The following is a 16,747-nucleotide window of genomic DNA, read 5'->3' on the forward strand; positions in this document are numbered from 1 at the left end:
CAAGAGCATCTCAGAAATGCAGGGATCCTATATATTAGTCATAATGCTTGCTATTTTAATTTTGAGCAAGTGGTGAATTCTTGCATACTTACCGCTGCATAGTCAGATGTTACCCACACAATATCATATAGATGTATGCAATGATTATCAGAAAATGTTCTTTGTTTCCCCAGAGCAAATTTATAGGCATCTTCAGTTTGATTCAAGATTCTGAATGTTCTAAATATGAGATTGTATGAAGCAGGAAACATTCTAGTTTGCTAAGTCGATTGCTTCATATCAGAAAATCTGTCTAAAACTATCTTTGGCCAAGGTAGATCCAAACAAGTCATGAGATGACTAACTTAAAATGACAAGGGAGTAATGTACCCTAAGCATTTGAATGCTAGACAGCTTAGCAATCAGACAAGGTGAAGATGGTAGGGAGAAGACCTTGCTTATGTATGAATACATTTTTACTCATACTGCTTCATTTTACTCGTACTCATTTTTACTCATACTTCATTCACATTACTCTTATAATGTGCATTGCCATTCATTTCTGCATTGATGAAACAGGTGCCAATTTAATTAACAGTATTTTAAATACTTTCTTTCCCTTTGGAAGATGGCCTGTTCAGCAAACACCATTGTTTTGAAATTGACCTTGGCTTCTCACCTATATCACTTGAATTAGTATTGAACTGAGTGGTCTTTTGGAAGTTCTGAGATATCCTCAAGGTAGCCTGTTCAGCAGCATGCATCAATTTTGTGAGATGAGTTCTTCTGAGATTCATAGATAACTTGTCCCAAACTATAAATGTGTCCTTTTGAACAAAATTATTCACAGTTTTTATAAATTCCTGTTAAAAAAAAAAGTATGTCTTTTAAAAATGTTGGAATCCATGAATCACAGATGTAAGGAAAAATTTAAAGCTCAGTTATATTGAGTTAAAGCTCAGCATACTTACAGTAAGAGTTGAATTAGAAAGGGTGTCCTTGGCTGAATTCGTGCTATTCATGTCACCCAGTAATGGGGATGATTTAGCTAATATTTCTATATATGTAATTATATCCATTGGTGAAAGATCTTTCACAGAATTTCTATAGACTTCTTGTAGTAAAGCCATAGGTTTCTGTATGTGTCTAAACTGTACAAAAATGAGTCCAGAAAAAAGAAACCGATTTAGAGCTCTATTGGATCTTTTTAAGAATAAAGGTTGTATGTTAAATTTATTCTAAGTTTGGTTTTCTTGTGCTCTATTAATAAGTTATCAGACTACACCTAAACAAAGACACGCAGCACTGAAACTTGAAATTATTTGCAAAAGGTTAGCAAATAAAAAGCATAGAAATTACTTTAGAAAAGAAACAGCATGTTTGAATTAACAACTTTTAAAAATGAGCTTTTAAAAGTTATAATATATGATAATGTATTTTGATTTAGATTTCAATCAACCAGAGAAAAATTCTTTATAATGTGATAGATTGGAAATTTGCTCTTAGCTGACTGCTCGTCGTGTTGAGAATCACACTTTCAATCACATGACAATTTTGTGAATGTCCTACTTTATTTACTCTTTGAAATATTTCCTTTGAAGTACAAAATTTCCTGGCATTCGTTATGTTTTCTTAGAATGTGGGAACCGGCCTGGGGTCAAAGTGTGTTTTTACTATTTTGTTCATCAACTTTATACGTTGAAAGCAAAATTTCCAGTATACTAAACAGTGAAAAAATAATATACACTAAGTATCTCAAACTCTTCCTCAGGACCTTGGGGATTTTCAAATTGATCCTTTCTGTGACTCAAACTAACTAACTAAATCTGTATATGTAAATAGTTTCAACTCTACGTGAAGATAGGCTGGCTGCTCTTCTATTTAAAATGCGATGTAGGAAGGATTTTAATGGAAACTAAAACGTCAAAATACAATAAATTCTTAATCTAACTAGTTTACTTACTTTTGTTAACATTCTATCAATATTTGCAGCAATACAGGCATTATCTAGATGGCAGTTCTCACTCACATTTTCTGTAAAAAAAGAAAATGGATCATATAGTAAGTTTTTTAAAATATTTTTTTCCTGGGGCACCTGGGTGACTCAGCCAGTTAAGCATCTGCCTTTCTGCTCAGGTTATGACCCCAGTGTGGATCTAGCCCCCACATCAGACTCCCTGGTTATCCCCTACTTGTCACCCCACTCATGCTGGCGCTCACTCTCTCTCAAATAAATAAATGAAATATTTTTTCCTAAGATGATTATATTGATTCTAATAATTTTACTCCTTTATTTAAATATTTAAAACACATTCTTAACACTTGAGTTTCATTTTCTGTTTTACTCGTTAATATTTATTAGCTTCTCATTATTTTAAAAAATGATTCATAGTAAAATACACAATGTTTATTTTTATTCATTTATTTGTCCTTATTTATTTTCATTTGTTATTATTTTTATTCATTAAGATGCACAATATTTTATGGGAAATGGAAGACTGTAGTTACCCTCCATGTTAACTACTTGTGTTAACCGCATAAAACATACGGTCTACCTCCTCCATTAAATGAAACAATAACTTTTCTTATTTCATTTTATAGATAATAAAAGAATACTGGAAGTTTTTAGAAGATGTAGTTCTTTGTATGCTTTACTATTGTATAGCATTATATTTTATATAGCTCTTCAATATTACATAAAATGTAATCATGTAACTTACTTTGGCAGTGCGTGCCATCATTAGGTGTGAACTGTGATTTCCCTGTGGATGTCTGATAACCTTCCTTGCAGGAACAATTATACCCACCATCCACGTTTTCACACACTGCATGATCTCCACAGGGAGCTGATTTACTGCACTCATCTATATCTGGAAATATTTGGGAAATTAAATTTTTTATTTAGTACTTATACAATTGCTACCTTGCTGATACAGTTATATATGGTTAGTAATTTCATATTAAATTTTATAAGAAAGTAAAGAAAATCCCATGATTTGGAAAATGACAGAGCAAACTCAGCTGCATATATTTATTTTAAACCCCGATTTGGCCAATCCATTTTGAAAGTGAATTTAAAAATGTCATTCATGGACCGAACTCTTGAATTATTTTCTGAGTATAATTATTCATCCACAAAGTCATTAAAATAATTTCCATCATTGACAATTTAACATTTAACCCTAATTTTAAAAAGACCCATTTTTTTAAGATTTTATTTATTTATTTGAGAGAGAGAGAACACAGAGGGAGAGTAAGAGGGAGAAGCAGGCTCCCCATTGAGCAGGAAGCCCAATGCGGGGCTCAATCCCATGACCCTGAGATCAGGACCTGAACTGAAGGCAAACACTTAACCGACTGAGCCACCCAGGTGCCCTTAAAGACCCAATTTTAAAAATACATCTACAATTCTTTGTTTTCTACTACTAAACTAAATGGATTGTAACAATCCAGTTTAATCTGGATGATAAAAAAAAGTAGCTCATTTTTTCCCCAAAGCTTCATTTTTGCATGTAAGTTATCCTAAAAATTAGCAAAATGTGTGATTCAACTCCCTTAAAATTTTACCACAACTTAGTACTTTTTGTCCAGATTATATTTTACTATGATTCTGAATACACAGTCATCAGAGATAAAGTAACAAATTGTACAGAATTAAGTCTTAGATTTTCAGTAGCCATATATCAAAGTCACAGCAAAAATGTTAGGTTTTAAGCTCACATAATTTATATTTTTAATTTAAAATTTTACATACTGCAGTGAAATGTGTCTTAAAGTTAAAAATACAGTATAAATACTCTGCCAGTAGGCAGAGTTCCAATAGGGAATGATTCCAAGGAACTGAAGAGTCCAGATCATTACCTTAAGCTAATGCAAAGATTTTTGTGTTCCCAGCCTGGCTCTGACATCTTAGAGATACTCTAGGTCAGATTAATGACTAAACCTGTAATTATAAGTATAAAATTTGATTTTTTAAAAAACTAATAGAGTGCCACAATACTGTTTGCCATAAAAAAGGGGGAGTAATCAAAGTCCAACTTAAAACGTCATTTAGCTAGTTATCTTAGAAGTAGTTGATCTTAATTTTTCCCTTCAAAAATGTAATGAAGGCACAGAGTAACATTAAAATTCAAACCACCAAAACCTGAAACTGACAGTGAGTCTCTTGGTAGTTCTTGAAGACCTGTCCATTAGCTAGAAAGGGAATGGTACTAGATTTAAGAAGATAATTCATAGGCTGAAAAAAGGGTAGAAAACTCTTTGTTCTTCTGCCAAGCCTATATATTCATAATCTGTACTCTTCAGAGATCCATCCTCTTCCTCTCTTTTCTGTATATGTGTGTTTAGAGACTGCCACTCCACTCCACACACACACACACACACACACACACACACACACGGAAAATAAAGTAGTATATAGTAGTATATAGCATGTACTATACCCAGTGGTATACTGTATCCAAATGGGGATAACACTCCAGTGAAGATGTTAACAGACCCATGTGATATCATAAACGGAACATTTTATTTCATGGATATGAAGCTTATATTTTCTGAATGCCCATGTTTCCTATTTTTAGATGCCTTATTTGCTAACAGGAAATGAGGTGTTGATTTCTCTCAATTTTACAATTATTTGAAGGTGCAGACATTGTCCCAAACCCATCTCTAAGCAACATAAATAGCTTTCTTTTTTAAAGATTTTTATTTATTTATTTGACAGAGAGAGAGCATAAGCAGGGGGAGTGGGAGAGGGAGAAGCAGGCTCCCTGCTGAGCGGGGAGCCCCATGTGGGGTTCAATCCCAGGACCCTGGGATCATGACCTGAGCTAAAGGCAGACACTTAACAGTTAAGCCACCCAGGAACCCCAGGAACAAACAAATCTGAGCAAACTTAATGTCCATCCTCTCTCTCTCTCTCTTGTGTTTTGGACACAGGGTATATAGTCTTGGTGCTCGTAACCGACTGTGTTTCAGTTTTTCTCTGTGTGTCCTCCACACCCGTGGTGCTTGTTGGGTTTCTGCTCTAGTTCAAGCCTTCCTACCACCAGTCACTTAGCCAGTTACTATCCCAGAATGTCAGCGTTGGACCAAGTAGGGTATTTCAACATCTGAATTCACCAAGTGACAAAATGGTAATCTGTAAAAAGAAAATAAGGAGGTAGTCTCCTGGGAGACAAGCATTCAAAATGAAGATTATGTAAATTTTTATATTCTGACTCCAAATGTTATATGAGAATATTAATTAACCTACCAAAGTAATGCTTTTCAAATCTTAATCATCCCATCAAAGTCATGTTTTCCAAATTGTTTGGACTTTTCTGGCTTATACTTTTTGATTTTATAACTTTTTATTCAAATGTGGAAGTAAGGTTTGCTGAATTTGATGTCCTTCTCACTCTGTGCCTTAGTAGTAGGGTTCACTGAATCTAACCTAGTAAGGGAGTGTCTAACTACCACACTGGCTATGTGCCTCTACTATGGTTAGCATATCACTCTATGCCCCTTGCTACCTAGTAATACAGAGAGAATCATAAAATATTGAAAGAGTATGCCATGTCCAAATGAGATGTGACCAGCTTACCAAAATGAACATGACCGCTGTTGTGCAGCAAGATCTATACCCACTTCTCTGGCCACCTCTTGCAGGGCCTCATTAGCTGGGATCTAAAAAAAACACTGTGTATCCTTCTTCTTACATGTAAAAGACCCATAGAAGATTTTAATTCAAATTCTAGTTATAATACTCATTGGCCTTGTGACTTTAGGTAATACTATACAAATACCTTTTATCTCAAAAGAATGCTATTTTATAACAAAGAGGAAATGTATGTGAAGGTGTTTTGAAGTTGTGCCCAAGATATAATAGATACAGTGATTCTATTCATATTCTGTGTTTTCTTAATAGCAGGAGCCCTGTGAATATGTAAGTTTGGAGAAAACAGATTGATAATGAGTGTCTCATTAGATTGCCACGTCTTAGTACTCCCCAGAGATGTAAAAGAGGAAAAGAACCCCTACCACATTTTAATAAAAGTTAAATTGCTCTTCTGTAATTATTTCAGTGTGGCTAGAATTGACATACCTATTTAATAACTGATCCACTTTTTCTACCACCAACCTAACACTCAGCTTAATACTAATAACTTGATTTTGCCAAACGTAAGCACATCGTAACAATCATTTACTTGTTTTGCACATCAAAATATTCACTTGCTCCTTTTTCATTAGTAAGGTTATGCTGGTTTTTCATATCTACAATGCGCCAGCCCAGCAGTAGTTCATCATAATCTTCTTTCAGAGCATGATCCTATGATTGTTTTGATTCTTATCATTTTCATCAATAACTGAATTGTCTAATGTTTAACTCACAGACCGTGAAAAAAGATAACATGTGCAATTACTGAGAGTAATTTGCAAAGACAAAATTGGACGTTAATATTATTCAAAGCCAGAAAAAAAAATCTGAAATTTTCAGTGTAGCCAAGTCAATAGGACATAGAAAATTATAAGCAGTAAACACTGCTCTTCGGCACATGGTAAATGGGAAGGAGTTCTTGGGTTGTACTCATTTGGCCTTGGAAGAATTCACTGTCTTATTGGATACGTCGGTTTTCTCATTTGTGAAATGTGAATCTGGAACCATGTCTCTTGGGAGCGAGGGAATCTGAAATTCTGTTTTACTGTAATTCCAAGGGAAAGCAAATGTTCAGGATGCTAAATTTCCCTCAAAACCTTCTGCAACAAAATTACCTTCTCTATGGACAATAGTATTTGAATATTGACTAAAGTAAAGAATTTTGCTTGGGTCATTTCTTGCCCTGAATTGGGGTTCTTAAAACATTGTTTTTTTATAGAGGTTCTTAATGAATATAATTACCAGACATGTCAAATTTAAGGATAAGCTAAACTTTCAAATCAGACGTGATACAGTACAAGGTGATATACTAACGTAAATGGAAACAGAATTATAGTTCTCTGCTCAAAGTCTCTGAAGATTATCATAATGCATAATAAAAAATTACTATAGGACAAGAGAGTTTAAAAAACAAACAAAAAAAAAGCTATGGCTGTTCTGCTTCTCAAAAAAGCTAAATCCTTAAGGACAATAAAATTGGTGAGAAATAACCATTTTCCAGGGAATGAGTTTTCCAGTGAATAATCCATCAAACAAAACAGGTAGAAGCTGAAGGACTCAATATTGGGTGCTACGTTAATATAGTTCTTGTGTTTCCTGATTACTTAAAAAAGCTAAAAAGGGAATTAGCCAAAACCTAGGCCCATTCCACAGTATCTCAATAATAAAGGAGTATTGGGAGACTGAGTCTGAAATTACAAATACGTTATACTTCCATAAAACATTGGCATTCAATCATCTCTGTGTGTGTGTTTTCTCTGTGTCTGTGATTCAATTTTTTTTTCTAATACAGGAATTCTCTACTTGTAGGGAACTCAAACAGACAGAGAAATATAGCCTTTTGTGAATTGGGGCATATTAAAAGTAAACATGCTCAGATGAAAAGACAGATGTCTTCCAGAGACAAGAGGGAGTGGAGAGCATAGTTAAAATTGTATTAAATTTCAATGATTAAGATGTTACAAGTTCTGTTCCTTCATTAACTGGAGCATTTCTAGGAAAGCTTGGAGAGCTCTCTAATTAGAACTTAACTAATAAAGGTAAAATGCATAACACCCACCCACCCACACACACACACACACACACACACACACAACCTTCCAAGAAGACTAGCAACAAGAGTAGGGGCTTGAGAAGAACAAATAGTGAGGTATTACAAATTTTCTTGACAGACCTTCATAGATTACTTCCTGAATGTACTGTAAAGCTATAGACTGTAAAACTTTTTGTTGAAAACACTAAAGATAAAATTTATCCTCCAACACAAGGTGCCTGGGTGGCTTGGTCAGTTAAAGGTCCGCCTTTGGCTCAGGTCATGATCTCAGAGTCCTGGAATCTAGCCTCACGTCGGGCTCCTTACTCAGACAGAAGAAGTCTGCTTCTCCTTCTCCCTATGCCCCTCCCTTCCAGCTCATGCTCTCTCTCTCTTTCTCTCTCTATCAAATAAATAAATAAAATACCAAAAAATTATCATCCAACAAAAATTGTCCTATTTTCTCATATTTTAAATCCTTTATTCTCATGCAAAAATATGATCCACTGCATTTGTATGATTCAGATCAATGCCTAAGATTTAGATGGCCACCCATTTTTGCCTCCCGTGGTTTTCCAGATACAAGGCTGTGGTTCTAAACCTCTCTTTATCCTAAACATGTGAATCTGGAAAGCCTGCACGTCCCTTGGCTATCAAATGAGAATACATTCTTTTTCTGTTTATATAGCAGAGTAAATGTTATGAAACCATAGGTACATGAGACAAGATAATTTCTTTGATACAGACATTTCATAGATAAAGTTTCTTTGAACACTGTCTCCTAACTTATCATGTGTTAATAATAACATTGTTAGGCTTCTCCTTCGCTTACTGATGAGAATCTCAGTAGGGAACTAATCAAAGGCTTCAGTGTGATCTAAATTAACTTGGATATCTCTCTTTTATCTAACCATGTAAAGTAGAAGCAGCACATCACCCTTGTCCACATTTCATGCAGAGTCTTGAGTTCTAGTCTAGTCTCTTCTCCTGGCCAATGACTTCACTCTCAGGGCCTCAGTTCATGTATTAATTCTGCACATCTGTATCGGCCATAATTAATTAAGCTAGTTGTTGGTAAATTGGACAGTTTTGTGTAAACCATGATGAAGATGATGTGTAACTTGCTATCAAAGTTTAAATCTTTGGTTCCAGGGAATTTGCCTCTGAAAATTGTTCAACTCTTTGAATTTCCTAAATAATCTTAATTTCTCAGACTATAATCCAAATTCTATAGGATCTGGTATATCAAATGCATGACCAAATTACAATAGAAGGGCATTTAAAAACTTCTAGACACTCTCTTCGGATTCAGAGTGATATTTCACATAGGAATTTAGGGATGAAATTATTATCATCCCACAGGACATTTTAGTAAACCTGACATGATTTTCTAAATAGGACCCTATTTAGAAACTACAAACGTTAGTTTTTCTGAACATTAGTCGTTACATTTAATGCAGATCTTAATAAATAATTCTAAAAGCACTGGAACAATTCTTTTATAACTAATGCCTTTCTGAATATTTTCCAAGAAAATGTAAAGCCCATCTCAGAGTGCATGTTTATAAAAGCATCAATATCTTGCCATGCAAATGATAATTTTTTTGAGTCAACCTATTAAAGTGTAAATATTTATTCTGTTGTCACCATGCTAGATCACATACTTTCATGATGTTTTTTCTCATAAACTGCTTGATTTTCTCCCCCCAAATATTTTCCTTATATCCTTAGATAAATATTCCGTAGTAACCGATTATACAGCATTAGAGAACTAAAGGAATTGAGGAAGTTACTAAAAGTATTGCACAACTAGGGTACGCTCAAGGATGGGTAGAATTTGGTTCAGATAATATTTCATCTCTGGAGGTAATAAGCAGTAAGAGATCGGTACAAATTTAAGTTAGGTGGTCAAACTTACCTATGCAGATGGTTCCATCATTAGTGATGAACCTGTCCTGGTTACTGCTGGATCTGAAACCGGAGACGCACATACAGTAGTAACTTCCCTCTGTGTTAGTGCAGTTGGCATTTTCACCACAGGGCTGGGTCAAATTTCCACACTCGTTATCATCTGTGGGCATATCAATTTAAGACATTATTTTTACATAATTGAGATTTAATTTCTAATATTTTCCACCAGTATTTGGGAACTGCGACTGGTAAACAGTTTAAGGTAATGCGATGTCAGTATTTAGGAACGGTTAACAGTACAATCCACATTCCACACTTTTCTCATTTTTATTTATAATGTGACACTTCCTTTGTAGTTGCAAAGCAAAACAGAATCTCTTACTTCTGAAAATACTGAGCGTGATTATTGAACCTATATCAGAACATGTTCCAAATTTTATGTGTAATTTAGTAATAATAATGTCAATACATCATACTTCTTTGTAAATTACAATACTCTAGAATTAGTCAAAACCATACTATAAGTTAAAACATCAGAGATTACAAATTGACATGCTCTAATCATGTACCATTTATTTTATTATTTATTCCCTAGAAGAATTTTGCAACACTAGGTCGACACCTCTTCACTTATTAATGAATTTATTCATTGAATACTATGTGTGTTTTATTGTCCTATAGAAGAGCATACAAAAAAAAAACTTGTGTCATGGTCCACGGTCCTTACCTTCTAGTCTTGTAATACAATTTAACAGAAAATATACAGGTTCACAAGCCCTTTAAAAAATCAGAAAGAAATTTATACTACCTGTCAAGTAAATAAAACAGAAAACAAGGGCTTTTCAGAAGGGATCATAATAGACTGGAGGAGAGAGAGAATATTTTTAGGTGACATTAAATCTTGCTGGTTGAATTACATCTCGCAAAAAGATATGTTCTTTTCCTATGTCCTAATCCTGTGTCTTGTGAGTATGACCTTAGAAATGGGAACTTTGCAGATGTAATCAAGTTAAGACGACGTTACACTGAATTAGTTGGGCCCTAATCCAGTGGCTGGTATCCTTGTGATAAATGTATGGGAAATTTGGACATGAAGACACAGAGGGGAAGGCTACGTGGAAACAGGAGGCGCTGAAAGTGATGCAGCTGCCAGCCAAGGGACGCCATGAACAGAAGAGCTGGCAACCACTAGGAGTGAGAAAGAGACAAGAAAGGATTCTTCCCTAGACCCTTTGGAGGGAACATGACCCTTCCAACACCTTGATTTCAGACTTCTAGCTTCCAGAACCAGGGAGGTTCTGGAACAACATTTGTGTTGTTTTGAGCCTCTAAGTTTGTGCTAGTTTTCAAGACAGCCCTCAGAAACTAATGGACCCACACTGGCCAATGCAGGATAGAGAAGCATTGGTTGGAGAGAAGAAAGGTCATGAAAAGGAAGACAGAATATTGAACAAAGATGCAAGCATAGGGTAACTGAAACACTTCTGAAGGTAGAGGGAAGCCAAATTGGGGAGCACAGAGAGAAACCATAGGGGAATCTCTCTAAAAACAAGTTCGAAAAATATCTTTAATTTTCATCCCCCGTTTTTATCAAACCAAGTTTAATTTCTCTTTAAGAACAAACGGTATGATATTTAATTTGTACACAGGCTATTGCAGACATACAGTGGTAATGAAGAGTTGGAGTTTTCCTGAATGTTTTATAAATATGAATTCATCAGATCCTTACATAAGCTCCAGGAAGAAGGTACCATTGTTACCCCCTCTAACTGCTGAAGAAAAGAAGGAATAGAGAGAAAAAAGTAACTTGCCAATATCACACAGCTAGTTGCAGAGCCAGGTAGTTTGGTTCCAAAGCCTGTTCTCTTAACTGTTGCCTCCTGCTGCTTCTGTGAGAATTATTTTAAAATGCCAAAATGTATAATAAGAACTTATCAAATGAATTATGGGTCTATTTTGGGAAGTGGAAAGATATTGAAGTAGTGATTTCAGAAGGAAAATGGAGACTTTATTTGCATTCTATTTTTTTTTTTTATTTGAGAGAGGCAGAGAGAGCCCTCGTGGGGGGAGGGGCAGAAGGAGAGGGACAGGAGGCTCCCTGCCAACAGGGCTTGATCCCATGATTCTGAGATCATGATCTGAGCTTAACCAACTGAACCACCCAGGCACCCAGACATAGAATTTAGAAAAATTCTATTTTTAACTTAAGTTTTATTTCCACTTACTCATTTGCAAACACTAAGGATATATGTGTAGACATTAACATATGGTAGAAACTAGGGGTGAATTCCTCTCTTTTTTTAAAAATGACTACTACGGACAGGTCAGAAAAAATTTTCAAGCTAAGTGCTTTAAATGTATTTAAACATGTTAGAGCTCAGTAAAATAAAAAGATTATTTACTGCTATAGTCAGACCAAGGTTAGTGTTCCAGGCATCTTGTCACAATGGTTCAGGAACCCAGGCTCTTGCCATCTAATGGCTCCACCACCCATTGGGTCTCCAGGCTCTCTGTATTGATCCAGGTAGGGAGTTAGGGTAGAATAGAGCATAAAAGAGTCATCCATCACTTTGGTCCACATTCTATTCACCAGAATTCATTCAAATGGACACATTTAACTACAAGGGAGGCTGGTGGTTATAGGCCAGGAAGAAGAAAGAAGAGATTTTGAATAGTCAGAGCTGTCTGCCATAATTATTGTTTCACAAATATAGTTGCATTTGAATAATGAAACCAGATATATGTGAATACCATAAAAACTTACCAAATATAAGAAAATCTAGTTGATTAATAGCAAACATACATAAATTAATTGGAACTCAAAAGGGAAGATAACATTGTATTTTTGAAGTTACTGTAATTTCTTTAATCAATAAACATCATTTACATTAGACATATCCATTGCATTAAAAGCTTTTACTCTTCACTTAGCCAATCATTTATTTCGTATGTTTTTGATTTGTGTTGATATTTTGATATTGTGCCTCTGATGGAGGATGAAAGAGGAACCATGGTTCTGTCTCTGCCCTTCAGAATCTGGACACCTGGACAAGAGGGGATGAGTAAGCAGAGACCAGAGAAACGCATACGTGGTGAGAGAAGACTCCAAGAGTAAATGATGGCCTCATTCCTTTTACTCAGGTGGGGAAAGAGGGCAGAAGAGATTTCATGGAGTCTGGAAGGATGAGGTTTTCCCGCATTACATTTTTATATAGTTTTATTTGGACATAATTTTAGGCATTATGGAACTATTAAAAAATGTTATGGAAGGAGAAGGAACTAACGTAATTGAAGTCTCTCACCTCCCACCTGACTGCAGGGTAGTCCAGGATGCCATGTGGCGTCCATGGGAGCACATTTTAAGACATAGTGTCTGACATGATTACTACCATTCGCTGAAGACTCCCAATGAACCAGGCATTGTACTAAGCACTTTTTATACATTATCTGACACTTGTTTTTAATCCTCATATAAACCTAATGCTGCAGACGTGATTCCTATTTTACAATAAAACTGAAATACAAAAAGTTGGATTACCTTGCCCAAAGGCACACAACTAATAAGTGGCCAAGTTTGATTCAAGCCTGGAGCATTCTGAATGTCAAAGTGATCTCATTTTTCCTAAATACTACATTATAAGAGAGTTCATTGTGGTAATAGCTACCATTTATTGAATGTTTATTATGTGCTAGTCACTGTGATAGAAAGATTACTGTAAAATGGAAAGTATGTTGTGAGTACCTCAGATAATTGTCAAGAGGACTAACGAAATTGACATTCAATTTTTAGAATGGTGTCTAGCATGTAGTAAACACTATATACAGGCTGCTAATCTCCTTATTTACAAAATACTACTATTGCTATTTAAATTGCTAGAAATCTGGTCCCTGCTTAAAATTCTTAACAGCAACCTGGCCTTAGTGTGTAACGTTATCTCTTCTCTATGTGGAAGGGAGCTTCTGAATTTTGGGAACCAGTTTAAGTTACTTAACTTTACACAGGTATAATAATAAAGATATTTGTAAGGAATCTATAATGTATGGTCTTACAATTAGTTTTCCCACAGTTCAATTTTAAAAATTTCAGTAATTTATTTTATTATTTTTTAAGAGTTTATTTGTTCGAGAGAGAGAGAGAGAAAGAGAGAGAGCGAGCAAGCTGGAGCAAGGGGAGGGTAGACTCCCGCCTGAGCAGGGAGACTGACATGGGGGTTCAATCCCTAGACCCCAGGGTCATGACCTGAGCTGAAGGCAGACGCTTAACCAACTGAGCCACCCAGGCACCCAAGTAAGATAAATTTTGAATGCCTTTATATAAACTGTGCTGAAAATTTAATACTTTATTAAGAGGTAATACTTTATTAACATGTCTATTTAATTTTTAATTTATTCTGTACACAGAGATATAGTCTATAACTCTAATGACAGTATATACATATATACTTGGAGCAAGCATATATGTTTATGTATGCATACACAAAACTAGTTTATTAAAATTAACTGAGAGCAGCTCACAAATTGAACACAATCATCTAAATCAAGTAAAAGAAAAATATTTCATAACGCTGGGTTTGATTCAATCATTTAGTTACTCAAATATTTATGGAGTCTCCTAGTTCCCAAATGTGAATATGGTCTATACTGGGAAATAAGTAAAAATTAATCAAAAAGTCAGGATATGTGCCCTGCTGTCAGAGTTCACATTCTAAAGCAAGTTAACACAGTAGCATATAATTGAGTTCTTATTAAAATAAAAGTTTCAATTTTTATCTCAAAATTTGACTCCTTTTACAGCATACTGGGAAAAGTTTATATTAACTTTAAAAGAAATTGTGCTCTCAGATCAGTTATTGGTAATAAAAAGAACGAGGAAGATTGTATCCCTTGTGGTCTATAGCTGAAAAATGATATGCAAAAATACTGAGAAAAAGGACTCACTAGGTCTGAAGCATTGGTCAGAGTCCAAGAAAATGAGACACTCTATATCAACTGATTATGTTTCTAAAAATAAATTAACATAGCAATAAGTTATTGGACTCCAACACATTTTTAAAAGTCTTGGGTAACATTATTAATAGCCAGAAGAAAGAGATTAACAATGATTTTTGTGTCTTTCTCTACTGTGTGGTTTTAAGCACTTGACCTCTTAGCTTTCTTATCAAGAATTGGGAAATATTTGTTATCTCTCTCCCAATCTTCTGGACTGGATATACAATAAGGACTAATTCCCTAATGGTCTGAGTCAAATCTTGTTTCGTAAAATAGCACTTATCTAAAAGTAACCTCCTCGCTTCCCCCAAGATAGTGGAGATAGGCAAGAAATTATCTTCGTGAAGTAATATATAAATTTGAAGTATTTAAATAAACTTAACGTTTCCAGTGTCCAACTTCATAATAATTAATTTTCAAGGAGAAAGTTTCTTCGAATGGATATAATACAGGAAAACAGAAACCTGCTTCTTTTGTGCTCTAATTTCCATTGTTCAAATCAATTGACCAGTTCTCTTACCCACTCTCTGTAACTCTAAGTTTAAGCCTCCTTGTGGGATTATAAACTAAATATTTAGATTAGAATATCACTTGAGAAATTCACTGTTACACCATTAAGTTGGAGATAAAAATTTTTAACATTTATCAAAAAGTGTTAAAGAGAAATATTAACATTCCTTCAGCAAAAATTTTTTTCACGGTTCATGTCAAACACACTGACTTGAGCAGTCGAGAACAAAAGCATCCTCATCCTGTAACACAACAGGATCCATGGCTACTGGAGAAGATGGACAAAGGCCCACATTCTTAGGAGGCAGGGTGTGTAACAAACACAAGGACTATTTAGCAGTGCAGTGGTAACTCAGAGAGGAGAATGGTTCCCTGGACAAGTTTTCAAGATAGAAGGGTGAAGGTTATTTACAGGGAAGGTTTAGAAGAGGAGGGGATGCTGGAGCCAAGCACTGAAGTATAAGAATTTAGACAAACTAAAGGGGATCCCAGTAATCCTTTCAAAGGAAAGAGCTTATTCCAAGGCCTGGAGGCCTGCACGAGCTGCATAATTTACAACAGAGATGTTGTTGAACACTGGGGTAGAAGAGTAGAAGGTGAAGGGCAAGACTGTGTGGGTAGGTATGGCCTAAACTCAGAAAACACTTGCCAAGAATTTGGGACTATATTCACTGAGTAAAATAATGGCCATCATCAGATTTATGTAGTGGAGAAATCTGATTAGATTTGAATTTCAAAACAGGTTTGGAAAGATAATGAAAATTAGCTAAGATCCCAGTAGACAGGGCAGAACACTACAAGACATGAAGAACTAACCAAAGCAGAATCAAAGAGAAAGTGGGGTAAGCTATATTTTGGAAATATTTAGAGGTTAAAAATCAATGATGTGGGGAGAGAAAAAAAAAGTGGTTAGGATTAAACTTGATTAGGCATGAACTGAAAATTATATCAGCTGGATAATGGCTATATGTAGATCTTTTATTATTAATATTATTATTTACTTTTGTGTGTTTGGATTTTTGATAATAGGATAATTTTTAAAATATCCATGGGGATTACAGATTAATTAGATATGGATTAACTGGAGAGGGAGAAGGCAGGGATGACTCCCAGATTCCCACTGGAAGAAATCTGGCTGATAAACTGATCCAATTACCAGGACAGGGAGAAGCAGAAGAAGAGCTTCCTTTGGGGCTAATGAGGGAGTTTGCTTTGACCAAGGAAAGACTGAGGAGCCTTTAGGACATTAAGATAGTATTAACAATTGGGCGGTCGATCATGCAGTCATAAATTATTTAATCAAGAGGTAACACTCAAGGTTCCCTCCTCTTCCAGAGGATGTGTCAGAATCAAGAGCCTGGCGTTTACTCAGCTCTAGTGCAAGTAGCAAGCCTGCTGTCTTTCTTTACACTTATCTCTAGGTGGACCCTGTCTCCTGACTCCTTCTGCTTTCATCTTGGTAGTTTTAATGAACATGGCTGTGGCATTATTGCACTCTTGTTTTTCCTTTTGTTGTTGTTGCTGTTCTTTGTATGTTTTTACTTGGGTTTGGCTCTTCTGACCAACTGAGTAATACATTCCAGAGGTTAGGATGTGAGAACAGAGAACAGGGACCAAGAAAGCCCCTTAACTTATTTTTGTTCCCAGTGTTGGCAAGAAAAATCTCAACAGTTCCAACAGGGTTCAGT

The 16,747-nt window shown here is 35.3% G+C and overlaps 1 protein-coding gene across 1 annotated transcript in view; it reads right to left on the reverse strand.

Moving 5' to 3' along the window:
- The window catches only part of ADGRL4 (adhesion G protein-coupled receptor L4), a 108,486-nt gene that overhangs the window by 42,289 nt on the left and 49,450 nt on the right, over window positions 1-16,747 (reverse strand). Inside the window, exons 3-7 of the mRNA XM_032870189.1 lie at window positions 9,568-9,720; window positions 2,700-2,849; window positions 1,943-2,013; window positions 951-1,130; window positions 659-842 (exon numbers count right to left, since the gene is read on the reverse strand). Coding sequence (XP_032726080.1) covers window positions 659-842; window positions 951-1,130; window positions 1,943-2,013; window positions 2,700-2,849; window positions 9,568-9,720 — 738 coding nt within the window. The remainder of the gene's footprint in view (window positions 1-658; window positions 843-950; window positions 1,131-1,942; window positions 2,014-2,699; window positions 2,850-9,567; window positions 9,721-16,747) is intronic.

This window comes from Lontra canadensis, unplaced genomic scaffold, assembly GCF_010015895.1.
Source record: "Lontra canadensis isolate GAN:19392208 unplaced genomic scaffold, GSC_riverotter_1.0 scaffold40, whole genome shotgun sequence".
NCBI lineage: Eukaryota > Metazoa > Chordata > Mammalia > Carnivora > Mustelidae > Lontra > Lontra canadensis.